General features: G+C 36.2%; 1 protein-coding gene across 4 annotated transcripts in view; it reads left to right on the top strand.

Moving 5' to 3' along the window:
* LOC136866097 (ras-related protein Rab-30) overlaps positions 1–14,003 on the top strand; it is a 159,326-nt gene extending 145,323 nt beyond the window's left edge. For 2 of the 4 annotated variants that reach the window (XM_067142767.2, XM_067142765.2), the window contains one exon: positions 13,429–14,003. In XM_067142767.2, the coding sequence (XP_066998868.1) occupies positions 13,429–13,437 (9 nt within the window). In that variant the 3' untranslated portion in view covers positions 13,438–14,003. Of the gene's footprint in view, positions 1–4,117; positions 4,741–13,428 lie in introns of those variants that run through there. The other 2 variants (XR_010859489.2, XR_010859488.2) reach the window with 2 other exon arrangements.
* Positions 14,004–14,236: the final 233 nt, after the last annotated feature.

Raw genomic sequence — 14,236 nt, 5'->3', positions numbered from 1 at the left:
AGAGAGTGTTTTAGTGATGCCAGTACCAATAGCATAGAGGACAGTGAAGGCAATATGAATGGCTTTCAACCTCTTGCAGATAATGCGGACTAGGAACAGGCTGTTAGGTAAATTTACTGCTATTTTCCAATTAATTCTTAATCTCATTATTTCATTCAGTGTTTTTTCTTCTGCAACTCTAACAATATCATTATGCTACAGGTTACTGTGGCCAAGCTCTGGTTATAACTATAAGTAAGGCATTACATACACGTGCTGAGATCTCACTCGAACCCTGGGGACACTCCAGCTTGCAAGGCTGGCTGGGCAGACGGTTTGGGAAGAACTGCTGGCAGCAAGCCGATTTAATGAAATGGGAGGGGCATATGCATATGCGTGACATCACTACTTGCAGCCATGACGTCTATACTTTACAATAGGGGTTGTGCACCTATATACAGAGGTTCTAAATATGTATGTACACTTGATTCATTTACTCATTTTTCATCCTGTGTTGTCCTACACAATCTGTACACTGACATACCAAAAGGGTCATGGGATAGCAGTATTTACACGTAATAGTCTGTGGCACCACCATACTGTGACTTCTTTGAAGTGCCCGCACCTGTGATTAAAAACACATTATTAAATATACATGTTTTGGCCCTATAAATAAAATAAGAATAAAAAGTTTATAGAAATGCTCTAGATAAAACACCACATTAAAAGTCCATAAGGAAGAATTGATCTTGAAAGCTTTCAACTTGTCATAATATGAACTGTTTAGTGACAAATACTATCTTTCAGTTAAATAAATGATTTTCCATTGTGGGGTATCAAAACATATTTCCATCAACATGCATAGCGCGTCTGGTGGCCATGGTCACTGAGACATCAAGTATATACCACATTATGGTCTGATACTATGGTTAGACGGTTTGAGTCCCGTAGGTTAAAAAAACCCAAAAAACATTAGAATGTTGACCTGCAGGGTAGGAGAGGTGTTAGTGTACAATTGTTAGTCATTAGATTGTATGCCAAAAGCCTGGATTAAATTCCAAACCTTTTCGGAATGTTCATATAGAGTGAGATCACATGATGCTCTTATGTCTCCTTTACTAGAAAAATACAATGAACCTCTCACAACCACTACTTTTGTACTTTTTTAAAAGAATAATATTTCTATCAGTGAAGTTACATGGGTTACAAGACGAATTAAATGACGACGATCATCTTGAACTATTTAGTGAAAAATACTATCTTTCCATGAAATGAATAATTTTTTCCATTCTGGCGCACGAAAACACACTATCTCCATGGTTAGCATAGCCTGCTTGGTGGCGATGATCATTTAGGCGTGCTGGCTAAATTATTGGATACCATGGTTAGTCCCGTTGATCGAAAAAAAATACGATCAGAATGTTGGTTGGCAGGGTAGGAGAGGTGGTGGTATACATTTTCTAATCACTTGACTGAATGCCAAAAGCCTGGATTAAATTCCAAACCTTTTCACAGTGCCTATATGACACTGTTGATGGTGATTTGTCCATTGGATAGGACATAAAACCTTGAACAAAACCTTTGGTGCTATTAGACAGAAGGAAGCCATGTGTTGGCAGAGGTTTCACTCTCTCCCTTCCAACCACCATATATCCTGTTATTAATTTTATCTCATTAACTCCTCTGATGAGGTTAATGCCAGGAAGGGCATCCAGTTGTAAAAACTTGCTATGAAGATTCATCTCACTTCATACCTGACCCCGTATGGGTTGGACAAACAAGTATGAGGAATGACATCTTAACAAGTGTTGATCTCGGATGTTTCGTTGTAGGTGTTTCTGACATCTTAACAAGTGTTGATCTTGGATGCTTCGTTGTAGGTGTTTCTATGGTAGAGACATATTTTGGCTGAGATAGAATTTCGTACTCTTGGTTCTTTCTTAAAAAAATGCCTCTCATTCAACGAGGTGAGGTTGTCATTTTGGTGCACGTAATAACATTAACGCCATCTATTTGCATAAGACTTAACCAAGTTTCACTCTCTGGTTTGAAGCATTTGTGATTGGAGCTTTGGACTTAATTCCACCGGCTATACATTCACAGAAATAAGCTAGTAGAAATCTTTCTAGAGAACATGAGGTTGATGAAAGCATGAGGTCTCACTTGAAAAGAATTTTCGATTGTCAAAGGTTGTATGACTTTGGTGTGTTAAATCAACAAGTTTCAAGTGAGCCGACCATGCAATGTACTAAAACTCCACAAGGAAGACAAAAGGAGTAAACAAAGGCAAAAGTGGCAAATATGAAATATTCAATTACAGAGACAAAGAAGCTAAAGAAAGATGAATTGAGTCAAGTTAAGTCACAGGAAAGAGAGAGTAATTATGTAAATTTGCAGACTGAACATAAGAATTTCAGAAGATGTGGAGTAAAAGAAGACAGGCTAAATTGATCATGTTGGAAGAAGAAATCATGACTGCGCATTATACTCTTTTCACAGTAGATCAGCTACTTATAATCACAAATAACCGTTAGCTAGAAAAGTGATCTTGCTTGGTATAGACTTCCGACAATGCCTGGCAATAATTCCCCACTGTTACAGAACCGCTGTTATCCAGTCAAGTTTTAAATATTCTACTTTATGGCTCAAAATGAATATTTAACTTCACTAAAGAGCTTGTAAACTTGGAAACAGAGAAGTAGGCCAAATGGCACTATTGGGATTCAAGAAAACCGGATTTCAAAAAATATTCTCCAGGATTCACTTGGTTTACCTTTTCATCCAAGTGAGAGTACAGTGTTTTCCAGAGTAGCAATTTTTTGCCCAAGAAACAAACAAGTTAACTTCATCAACCAATAGGTTCTGAGTAGCTTTAAAGGTGACCAAATAACAGTGTAAATGGAACGAGATTGAAATCTACGGAAGCTAGACAAAAATATTGTTCATGCAAAAGTTCAGGTAGGCTCAGCTTCGAGAAGAAAGTGTTCTATTTGAAGATTATATTTAGCACCTATGAATGCAGGAATACATTTGTTTTTAAATGGAGGCAATTTTCTCTAAATTTAACAATGTATAAGCTACCAAGACCAACTTTAAAGTTGGTATGAATCTCCCCATTCCAGTGGTTTAGACAGTTGTACGTAGCTTTTTCAAGAATATAAGATCCACAGGCTTCAAAGTACAACTCCAAGTTACAAACTTCACTCCCTGCCCTACCGTCAGGTCATGATGTGTTCTAAGATGTTCAGGCTCTTACCCACACTAGACACTACAGGTCCAGGATTATATAGGAAGCTGTGAAAATACGTAGAAATCCTAACAATTTCAACAGGGACACTGGCTATCAATTAAGTAATACGTAATTCGCAGCCATTAAGGATTTACGTACGCAGTTCTCTTCCCTGTCCTTTCACTATTGTTATCTTGTTTCGGTGTTTTCCAAATTTGTACGTTCCTAATCACCAGATGTTTCATTCAAGGCTTGTGTCAGAGTCATGCTTTCATATGTGTGTACACCAGTTACCCTCCCCTCCGCCACCCAGACCGATTCTGATGGTACCGTCAGCTTCCTCTTTGAATGCTAGCGCTGTACCTCATACAGTGAGCCATCTTGTAACGAATGAACATGCCACTTGCATACCTGCCAACTTTTATGGTTTATCCGTAAAATTTATGGAAATTGCAGCATTTTACTGTTTTATGGATGGACGGTGTCGTTTAACGATTTCGCGGATAAAAATTTGAAATGTTGACATTCGATAATCACTCCACTTCCATACAATCTATTGTTTGCATGGGTTGAAGGTAAGTCCACAACAGTCGATAACTCGTTCTTTGATGTGATTTGTATTTTTAACCTGTGATGTTTGGGATGGAATTGAATTTAAAGCCAGGATAACAGTTCTTCCGTGTGACAGGCTCTGCTCCACAAATTCTTTGTTCCGCTCCATTCGCTTGTTGTGATTTAACCCATATCCTTGACCACGTGAGTGGTGTTCTTTGTTCATGAAGTTGGCGTTCCTCCAGTGTTTTGGCCTTTTAAGGTTATGACATATTTTAATGAAGTGTTCAAGTTTTTGTGTTATAACTTTGTGCTTCGCAGTTTTGTGTATTCAATGTCTAATTACATTTGTTCCAGTGATTGTGTATACCGCTATTAACAAAGCCCGTTAAATTATAAAGAAGAAGAATTACATTTGTTCCACATGTGTGTACGTTTTTTTTTTCATGTGCATATTCCTTGTTCACGAGGTTGGTGTCGTGTTCATTTAATGGTTTAAGACTTTGTGAGCTTTGACATGTTTTACGAAGTGTTTTATGTGACGGTCAGTGGTGCAGGTTCCTTTGAATGTTTAAGTTTGTTCTCGGACTTTTTCATCCGCTATATTCCTATTGTAGATTATCATGAATAAATCCAATAAGAAACAGTACTTCCAGACATTTAAAGAATCATATTCTGTTGATTTTCCGTGCATACTAAAATGAAGAAAGAGAGAAAACTTTGCCTTTTGCACGGTTTGTTGGTGTGATATTAATATTGCATGTGGTGGAAGAAACTATTTACGTGATGATGAGTTAGTTATTGGCATTCAGACTTCCAACATAATGAATGATCTCCAGAATACAGATAAAACTCTTTTCTTTTCATCAGCGAGAAACTACTTTTGTACTGCCTGTGACTACATCATCAAGTTTCCACTCAAGGATGATGTGTTAAAGCATGCTCAAGTTGCTAGGTTAGACAAAATTGAAGATGCACAGTTTTCTGCCATTCGTTGTTTCTTGGAAAGTTTTCCTATCATGTTACGCAAGGAAGGGAATGAAACTACAGGTAAGGTGGTGAATGAGCTTCAGAGGCAGTTCATAGCTCTTCAGTTAGATGACACTTTGGTTGCAAATCGTGATGCTGCAAGTGATTCCAGTTGGGCACAAATATCAAGAATTCGTGGAGCCAATGGACTTCTTAAGTATAACCAAATTTCTAGAGTAATGCTGTCTATTCTCATCATACCCCATAGCAATGCAGAATGTGAACCTGACTTCAGCCTTGTGAAGAAAAATGGAACAAAGTTCAGATCATCCATCTCCAATGAATCTCTGGAGTCTATTTCTATTTTGAAGACCAGTAGTTCTGGTCCCTGTTATGACAATACATTTTCTCAAGACTTTTTGCAGGAAGCTAAAAAGGCCACAACTATGACTTTAAAGTCAAACTAGCATGTGATTTGCAGTATGTATTATATTATTTCTTGCCTTAGTTACATTAAACAAGTTATCTGCTGAATTTATCAAGGAAGTCCTGATACGTATGCTCCAAACTAATATTCACCACGCTTGCTGCTGTTTAACTCTTTGAGAGGGGTGATTTTTCATTCCTCGGTGAACTCGCCGAAAGAGTCAGGAATGATATTTCCTCCCTAATGCAGACTCGTTTAGAAACCGTTGTAGTTCTTCCTTTTCCGTTAGATGATGGCACATATCAGTATATTCTTATCAAGGAAGTGTCTAATCTCCAAATTTACTACTAGGAGCTGCGTAAAATTATTTGTTTTTGTGTGACGAAGATTTGTAAAATGTGAAGGCTGTGTCCGCACATCTCATACACATGTCAACAGCGATGGCGGACTTACGGAATGACGTATTTACAAATTATTGTGATCTAGCTGACTACATACATAGTTTAGGGAATGACTATGATTATGCCGAGTCACAAAGTGAACTGGACTTCAGAATAGTGTTTAAAACACTTCTAGTGAGGTTATAGTTGGTGAGAATGATTCTGAAAACAATTTTGTAAACACCACCAATTGCCAAGGTTAGAAATAATTCGGAATGTAACAAAGATTTTCACGGTAATATTGGTATTAACAATATCACACACTGCCATTATTCAGTGAAGTTACCTGTGATAGCGATTTACCATACTAACCACCCTACACTTTCGTCGAGACCTGGACTGAAACATGCCCCTCCTCATGTACCTTATATTTTGATTTTTAAGACTGTTATCACTCAAAATAACATAATTTTTATCCAAAACGACAGTCAAGAGTCTGTGCTACACTAAATACCATCAGTTAGTGTGTCATACTGATTTTTAGAACTACATTATTCGCTTTAAAACGTGGATTTTCATTAATTGTATTTTAAATTTTTGAAATTCATAATTTATTTTAACTACAAATGATTTTAGGTATAAAGTGCCATTAATTCAAAGGAACATTCCTTTTATGTAACAGAAAAAGGTTTCACTGAGAATGGATGTAAATTGAGAGAGTGATAAATTTTTTTCTAGATAGTTGCAAATCGGACAAAACGTGGGTGGCACTCTTGGCTAGTACCTAACAAATACACATGTACATGAAAACAGTCCAAAGGCGGCGGAGTATAAACACCATTCCAGAAAGATCGTGTGGCAAGCTGCCCAAATCTGAGAACCACCATTTCACGCAACTTAATAGAGAAGTCACCATAGGACCATTGTAAATTAACAGTTCAACACAACCTGTTACTAAAAATAAAAGGGAACTTTCAAGGAAGATAATCAACACAACAGACAATGAATAAGAAACTTGAAGACTGTTATACACATTGATTTGAACACAAGCAAGATCAAGCCACCTGGTGTTTTTACAAAAAGTGCCTAGTTACAGACTTTTAAGATTTTTTAAAATATGTTCAATTAGAAAATAAGTTTTTTATATTACCGTAGATGCGAATTGTAATTTAAGTACTTTTTTACACACCACATCACTAAAATCCCCCCCCAAATTTCAAGCGCTTTAAGCAATGGTTGTAAGTTCCCATGGGAAAGTAATTTAAGATTTTAATGTACTTCCTAATCAAATTTTCATCTAAGCTATTTAAAGACAGCTGAAGATGACCACTAAGTTGTTGAAAGATGTCCTGTATATTATGATAATGTTTTTATAATTCTGCCAAAAGGCAAGAAATAAAGTATTGATTAGGTGATGTTTTAAATTAATTTGTTTAATAATTTGTTGAAGCTGGGGTTACATCGAAAATCGGTAGGTTTTTTGTTGCGCGTGAGTTTTATTGATAGTCTTTTTCAAATGTTGGCAGGTATGCACTTGCACTTTCATTACTAAAGTCTAAATTAAAATCTTCATTATTGTAGAAGCCTTCCTCGTGAACCTTCGAGATTTTCTTCTGAAGACGCAAAGTTCTCTGTAAAACATAGAGAGTTTCACCTTGTTTTCTTGACATGGCATAAGCTCAAAAGCCCATACCATGTCTAATTTATATTTGCTTGTTCTTTTTGGTTATTACTCCACTATACAATGCAATTTACAAAGATGTATGAGCATCACTTACCAGAATCTGCTGGTTATTATACAGGTCATATTTCTACCACTTGTTATAGGATGTTGGATAGTATTGAAGGTGGTTTTTGTTTTTGTTTTGTTTTTTTCATTGTAAAATTTTTAACACCACTTCCTCACTTTGAAGAGGGGGAAAAGGCAGATATTGAAGTAAAGAAATCCTTATTTTGCATTGTGGTAACTGATGACTGTAGATGATGTTGGATACTTGAATTTGAAACCACAATCTCTTTATCTACTCCAATTGCTACGAGCTAGAAGTAAACAGGAACACAATAATAACAAATTTTATTATTAGTTGAAGTCTGTCTTGTAAAGACTTCATAAATTTCCCCCTGAAATGCTAGATTTTTGCCATAGATTTCACTGAAGAAGCTTTTTAGAAAACATGGATATGAAGAAGAAATAAGAAACGGTAGGTTTAGTCCCAAAAGAGCCAAATTGGAAAAGGATAGAAGAATAGACTTGGTAAGTCCACTTGTTTTGCTGTTGCTGGTTGGGCTTCATATCTCAAATTGCAAAATGTATCTCATATAACTCAAATTGCAAAATGTACCTTCTTAGAAGTGCTGTTGAGATAGTTTGTTCTTTGCAATCCAGCTATTATCCTCCCATCGTGATGCCATTAATGTCTTATTATAACATGATAGTTAAATCAGGCATCAGTTTAAGGGGTAGGAAAGTATTCCATCAAAAACAAAGTGAAATAATCAAGTCAGAATAAATCATAGAAATGACCAACTAAAGCCCAGTACAAAGTATGTAACAATGAAATAGTTTTAGATGTTAGGTAACAATTAATTAAAAGAAATAAAAATCACTAAGCTGTAATATATGTGTTTAAATACCTCCATTCAGACCACAGTTATTTAGTTCTCATTTGTTTGAGCTGTGAAGTCATTCACTGGAGGTGTATAGAATAACTTTTAAGGTTTCCAACATTCAACTGTACAGTTTCTTTGTTAGTTAATCATGTCAGGTTGAAAGGAAACGCATGTTAGGATACCTTAAGTTTCACAGAGATTGCACTAGCACTTCCAAGTTTTGCATGCCAGTTATTGATGGGTATTTAAAGTCTGTACATGAAATCTGTGAAGGAAGTGTCATAGATGGCTGGCCGATCCAAAGAGTAGCCATCACAAAAGGAACAAAGTGAGAGAAGGAGCATAACACATCGATGTTATACATTTCACTGTTGGTACTGAAGCAGGGAACATGTCTAAATGCAAAAATGAAACATGTTTCATACTGAATATAAGAAGCTACATACTAATATTTTTAAATAATGGTAACCTAAGGAAACTTCAGTGCATCTCTCCAGAGTTTTGGTATGTGTTCTGCAGATGGCATGTTAACTTGAAATGGTGTGTCACCGTAACTCGCTGCTTCCTTCTTGACTAGCTGGGAGAAAATGAAGGGAACATGCACTGTCAGACTCCACCCTTTCCATAGTGACATTGTGTGCGACCATACTCAACAGATTCCATGAACAGACTTTTGTAAATCTGCAGGAAGACCATTCCTCAGTCTGTGCTTTATTTCATTCTATCTCTTCTGTGACAGAATTCAGTTGTCAGAGCACTTATCTAAATAATTCCCCCCTTTTTCTCCTGGAGAATATTCCTAAAATGGGTATGTTAACTTGAAACTTCTTAATATAATATTGTTCAATAGGCTGAAAATACTGTTGTTAAGTAGCATTATCCCCCTATTCTTCTTCACATGCCTTGTCCTCCCAGAATGTTGGCAGTCAGTAGCATGGTCTGTTTCTTATGTCCCTATTGACTACTGTAATACTAGGAACAGTGAAAGGTCCAAGAATTATTATTATTATTATTATTATTATTATTATTATTATTATTATTATTATTATTATTATTATTATTATTATTATTTATTTCATCACCACCATCATGTAAATTTGAATTAAGGTGCAAGTATTATTTTTTTCTCCCACAAACTTAAGAACTGTTCCTTGGATATGATTCCTGTTTGAAAGACATTTTTGTTACAGTAGATCTCATTTCTATTTTTTATCATCACATTGATGTTACAAATTATAGAGATCAATATATTAATGTTGGAGTTTCTTATTTATTTGATTTTTTTATTTCTTGCTATTAAGCTATGGTTTTATTTATAGAAGTTTGTGATTTAGTTAGATGTAGCTTGTATAAATATATATATTATTTATTTGAACTAGAACAAGTTGTACAATAATTAAAGAACATTTAAAGAAAACTTACAGGTTGAAAAAGAAGGCTTGGATTGCAGAAAAAGTTGTTGAATTTGCCAAGATGTTTATAAGCCATATTTTCCAGTGTTATCTAACTATTCTGAATAACATGATCTTTGCAAACTCTCTGCCATTGATTTAATTGTGCTATACAGATGTACATGTAAATTTGAGGCTGCTTATCTGAGATGGTCAAGGAAAATGCGGTTCTTCCAGAAAGATGGAGGTTTTGATTCCCCATAAAAAAGTCAAAAGTTTAGAAACTACAGTAGTCTTCCATTTCTGGAGACACACATGGCGTTGGAGTTATCTCATCCTACTAAAGAAATGAGTATGAGGTTAATTCTATGGAACAAAGGCTGTCAGGTAGGGGCCATGATTACCTCAGCGACTTAGCTGCTAGCTTCCCACTCAGAAGGCTGAGGTTGAAATCCCGGTCAATCCTGGATTGAGATTTTCATCTCAAAAATCACATAGCTTCAGAAAAGGCATCCAGCCTTAAACCCCTAGCCAAAACTATAATGAACATGGGTGGCTCCAACAACCCCAGAAACAACTGGGATTAGCTAAAGGAAGTTGAAAATTTCTCAGGTATAGAGTAACATAATGAATTAAAATGCTCAGTTATACAAAGATTTGTATGTGCAATAAAGCAATATTAATGTGCAACTGCAAGGAAATCACTCTTTATTATAAATATGAGAACATTAGAATATGTCAGTTTATTATAGGACAAGAGGTACACATTTCATTTAATAAGCAAACATCTTCAGACCCAGGATATATTTGAAAACTGATATAAAGTATTTGGAAGTTATTATCTAAAATGTGTTAGGATGTGGTCTTCCCACTGAAAAAAAATTTGCTTATTTGTATGTGTACTCAGTTGTTGGCTCTCTTTTTTTTCCAGAGCAAAATGGTTAACATTTAAGTTAGTCTAAATTACTCCCTTTTATATAAACTAATATGTGTCCTAGCTTGTATGTCTATATCTTCACGGTACTGGTGGTGGTTGTTTCAAGAGGAAGTACAACTGGGCAACCATCCTCTATCTTCATTGTTATTCAGCTATGATTATTATTATCTATATATTTAAAACGCTTGGCTGATTTGTGTTACCATGAGTTTTTTCTATTTGTTTTACGTCGCACCGACATAGGTAGGTCTTATAGTGATGATGGGACAGGAAAGGCGTAGGAATGGGAAGGAAGCAGCCATGGCCTTAATTAGGTACAACCCCAGCATTTTCCTGGTGTGAAAATGGGGAAACCACGGAAAACCATCTTCAGGGCTGCCGACAGAGGGGTTCGAACCCACTATCTCCTGGATGCGAGCTCACAGCTGCGCGCTCCTAACTGCAAGGCCAACTCGCCCGGTACTGTGAGTTTGAGAGAATGGCTGAACCAATTGACATTGTAAAGTGTTCTGATGAAAGCTCTTAGCCTGCACATTTGCAGAGTGTCTTTAAAAGCATAAAAGTTTCTTGCAGTATATTTTTAAATTATTAAAGTAAAGTTTGCATTCTGATTGGCCAAAGCACTCGCCAGTACTTCAAGGCCACCTTCAGGCCCACTGCCGACCATGTGCATGACACGTATTCTAAAGGGCACACACGCATGCCCTGTCTGGTATGACATCTCCTCACTGTAGTCTACATAACTGAGCTGTCAGTCATGGACTCATGGCTTACCAAGAGTATTTCACGTTGTCTACACAAATATTCGTCGTCATTATTTTCCAGCTCCAGTTTCCTGGGTGTGGTGTACATGTGCTCGCTGTTTCATTCTGTCAGAGTAGATTATTATTATTCTGGGGATTTCTTGGAACACAGAGGTGTAAGAAGGTGGCAGGGTGAATGGGTGAACAGAGAAAATATCAAAGCATAATTTAAAACACTAAATTCTGAAATTTTCTTTCCTTTTTTTAAATTTAATAATCTGAATAAGCAACAACAATAACAGTTCAGGAGCTCGTCAGCTCATATAACAAGGCTGGACTATAAGTCCAAAATCAGGTACAATAGAGAAGATTATTGGCATAACATTTTATGAATGAATGAGCATGGTAGCTGTAAAGGTACATTATTTCAAAGAGCATATTTGCTCCACTCCATTACACTTTAGGAGACTGAGCTTCAAAATTTACTACAGTCCAGTCTCTTAAAGGCACAAGTTTCTTATCCAAATTTTACACTAGATAAACATAAAAAACAGTATTTACTGTAATTCCAGCTCGACAGTCTATTTATTACACACTTGTCAATGACTAATGAGACTTTAAATACGGGCAATAAGTGCCCGTTCTAAATGGCCTTAGTGTACAAAAGAAAAAGATTTAAGAGATCGGCCATGAACAAAAATGCTAGGAGGCGAAACACTTGCACTCCATTTGACATCTTTTGAAAAACACTTAAAATCATACATGGACTTATGGCTTTAACTTGCAGAGCCTAAGCCTATACAATAGAGGGTGACTAGATGGCAAAATATTAAGTTAGAAGAATTTAGAGTTTCAGAAGATCATAGTCACCCCCATACCAAGTTGAATGGGAATTAATAAAGGGTGAACACACTTTATTCCCTAAGTTACATATTTCCCAGCAGGGATTTAAATAGAGTTCTTAGACTTGCCAGAAAATTTACAATTAAAAGGTGATATTAAACTTTAGAATTTTACATTAAGAAAGAAGTTTGAAACCTTCCCCTCGAGTTAACTGTCTGGAGCTATCATATATTTAAAAGATGTCTGCCATTACCTTGAGCTGTTGGATCTTCCAACAACGGGCAAGGCTGCCCCTGCCCCTACTATGCCGATGCATACACGTAGACTGGAGCGGTGAAGATGACAAGAATGACCCAAAAGCACCCAGCTTATATAGCAACTCAAGGGGATGTTCCTGAACTCTCTTGACCTAGGCATAATGCCTGCACACACACCCCACTTTTAATTGGCTACAAAAGTATATACAAAATTTCTGATTGGTCCATAACATAAGGAAGAAGGAAGCCTTAGAAGTGCTGACAACCTCAGCACATAAAAAACAATTTACAAACACTTCAGGTTTATAAACATATAGAATAGATTTTTCCCTTGAAAAAATAATAGTCCATCCTCTTGCCAGAGGGGGCACATAAATCGATAGTAGACACATCTAAAGACTAAAGGTCCAAACTTCTTCAGATACAGTTTGATTCATAACACAGATGGTTTTCTAGAAGGCGCACAGTTAAAATTGACGGAGGTGTACCCCGGTATTATTATTATTATTATTATTATTATTATTATTATTATTATTATTATTATTATTATATACACAGACAACTCGTCAGACTACTAACCACCACGGAGCATGCAAAAGTGAATACATCCCTCCAGATGGGGTTAGAAAATATGACAAAATATTTTAGTAATATATTAGTAATAACTATTATCTATATATTTAAAAAGTTTACTAAAAACAGCTTTGTCCAGTCTGTCTAGCAATGGTACTGGACCAGAATTCTCTCCGGAATTTCCTGCCGATGAATCATCAGGCATTAATAGGTCTCTAATTTCAGTCAACTTTGAGTAATCCTAAAATTAAATCACTAAATGACCACTCCAGTAATTGCTGGCGAAGGATTGCCTTAGCCTGCAATACATTACGTATTTAGCAGCTTTCACAGAGTTAAGGAGCAACATCTTAACGTAAATATATCGGTGAAGCCAAACAATTAAAAATGACAGGCATCTCTAGGCAAATCTGCACTGTCAACCAAACTTGGTACACATGTGACTTAATATCTGTAGAAAAATACTGTGTTGGGAGTTGGGAAGGAGTGACATTTAAAAATAATTGAAAAATGTTGGTGTCGGATCCATACTTTTCAGGATTGCTGAGGTGAATTGTGACAGTCTGGATGCCATTTAAGTCCATGTTCAGCCTCCATCGGCATGGGAGTCAGAAGGGTTTAAGAAGAAAATGTCCAAAATGACCGAGATTAGTGTTGAATCCACAGTTCTTGGGTTCACTATGCTGATTGGTGACAGTCCTTATGACGATTGGAAATGTGTACATCATATCTAGAACGCAGTGTGTAAATACATGCAATTATCACTTATTTTTATTAATTGTTTGAAAGGACCATCTACTTCCCAGACAATATTGGCTTCAACGAGGACAAACTTCCATACAAAACAAAATAATCTAAAACTTTTAATTAAACATTCAACAATAACTCTAAAACAACAAAATAGTTTGTAAAATATCAATCAACAATACAATAAAGAAATCTACAAGAATTCCCTTGACACAGAATTAACAGGTAATATAAATCCTAAAAATAAGCATTTTAGAAAGTACCCGGGCAATGCATGGAGCAATTTTATATCAAGACACATTATTTTACCTATTCTTAACTAATGCTGTGGAGCAGCACGGGTCCTCTAGTAGTAGTAGTAGTAGTAGTAGTAGTAGTAGTAGTTGTTAGACTCTTCTAAGTGAAGTCAGAATTATATTTAATGTGTTGACAAAATGAAAAGTACAAATTATTTAGATGATGTCCTAATGAATATTCACAGCCTGTTTCCAATTATTCGACCAGGTCAGGAATGGAATCTAGCTGCGAGAATAGGAAATGTGCCGGCTGCCGAAGCCTGTCGAGCTCCTCTGGGGCAATGATAAATGACTGATTGATGA

This window comes from Anabrus simplex, chromosome 3 (assembly GCF_040414725.1).
Source record: "Anabrus simplex isolate iqAnaSimp1 chromosome 3, ASM4041472v1, whole genome shotgun sequence".
In the NCBI taxonomy this organism is placed as follows: domain Eukaryota; kingdom Metazoa; phylum Arthropoda; class Insecta; order Orthoptera; family Tettigoniidae; genus Anabrus; species Anabrus simplex.
The sequence above is the reverse complement of the archived record's forward strand: the minus strand, read 5'-3'. Positions and strand labels throughout refer to the sequence as shown.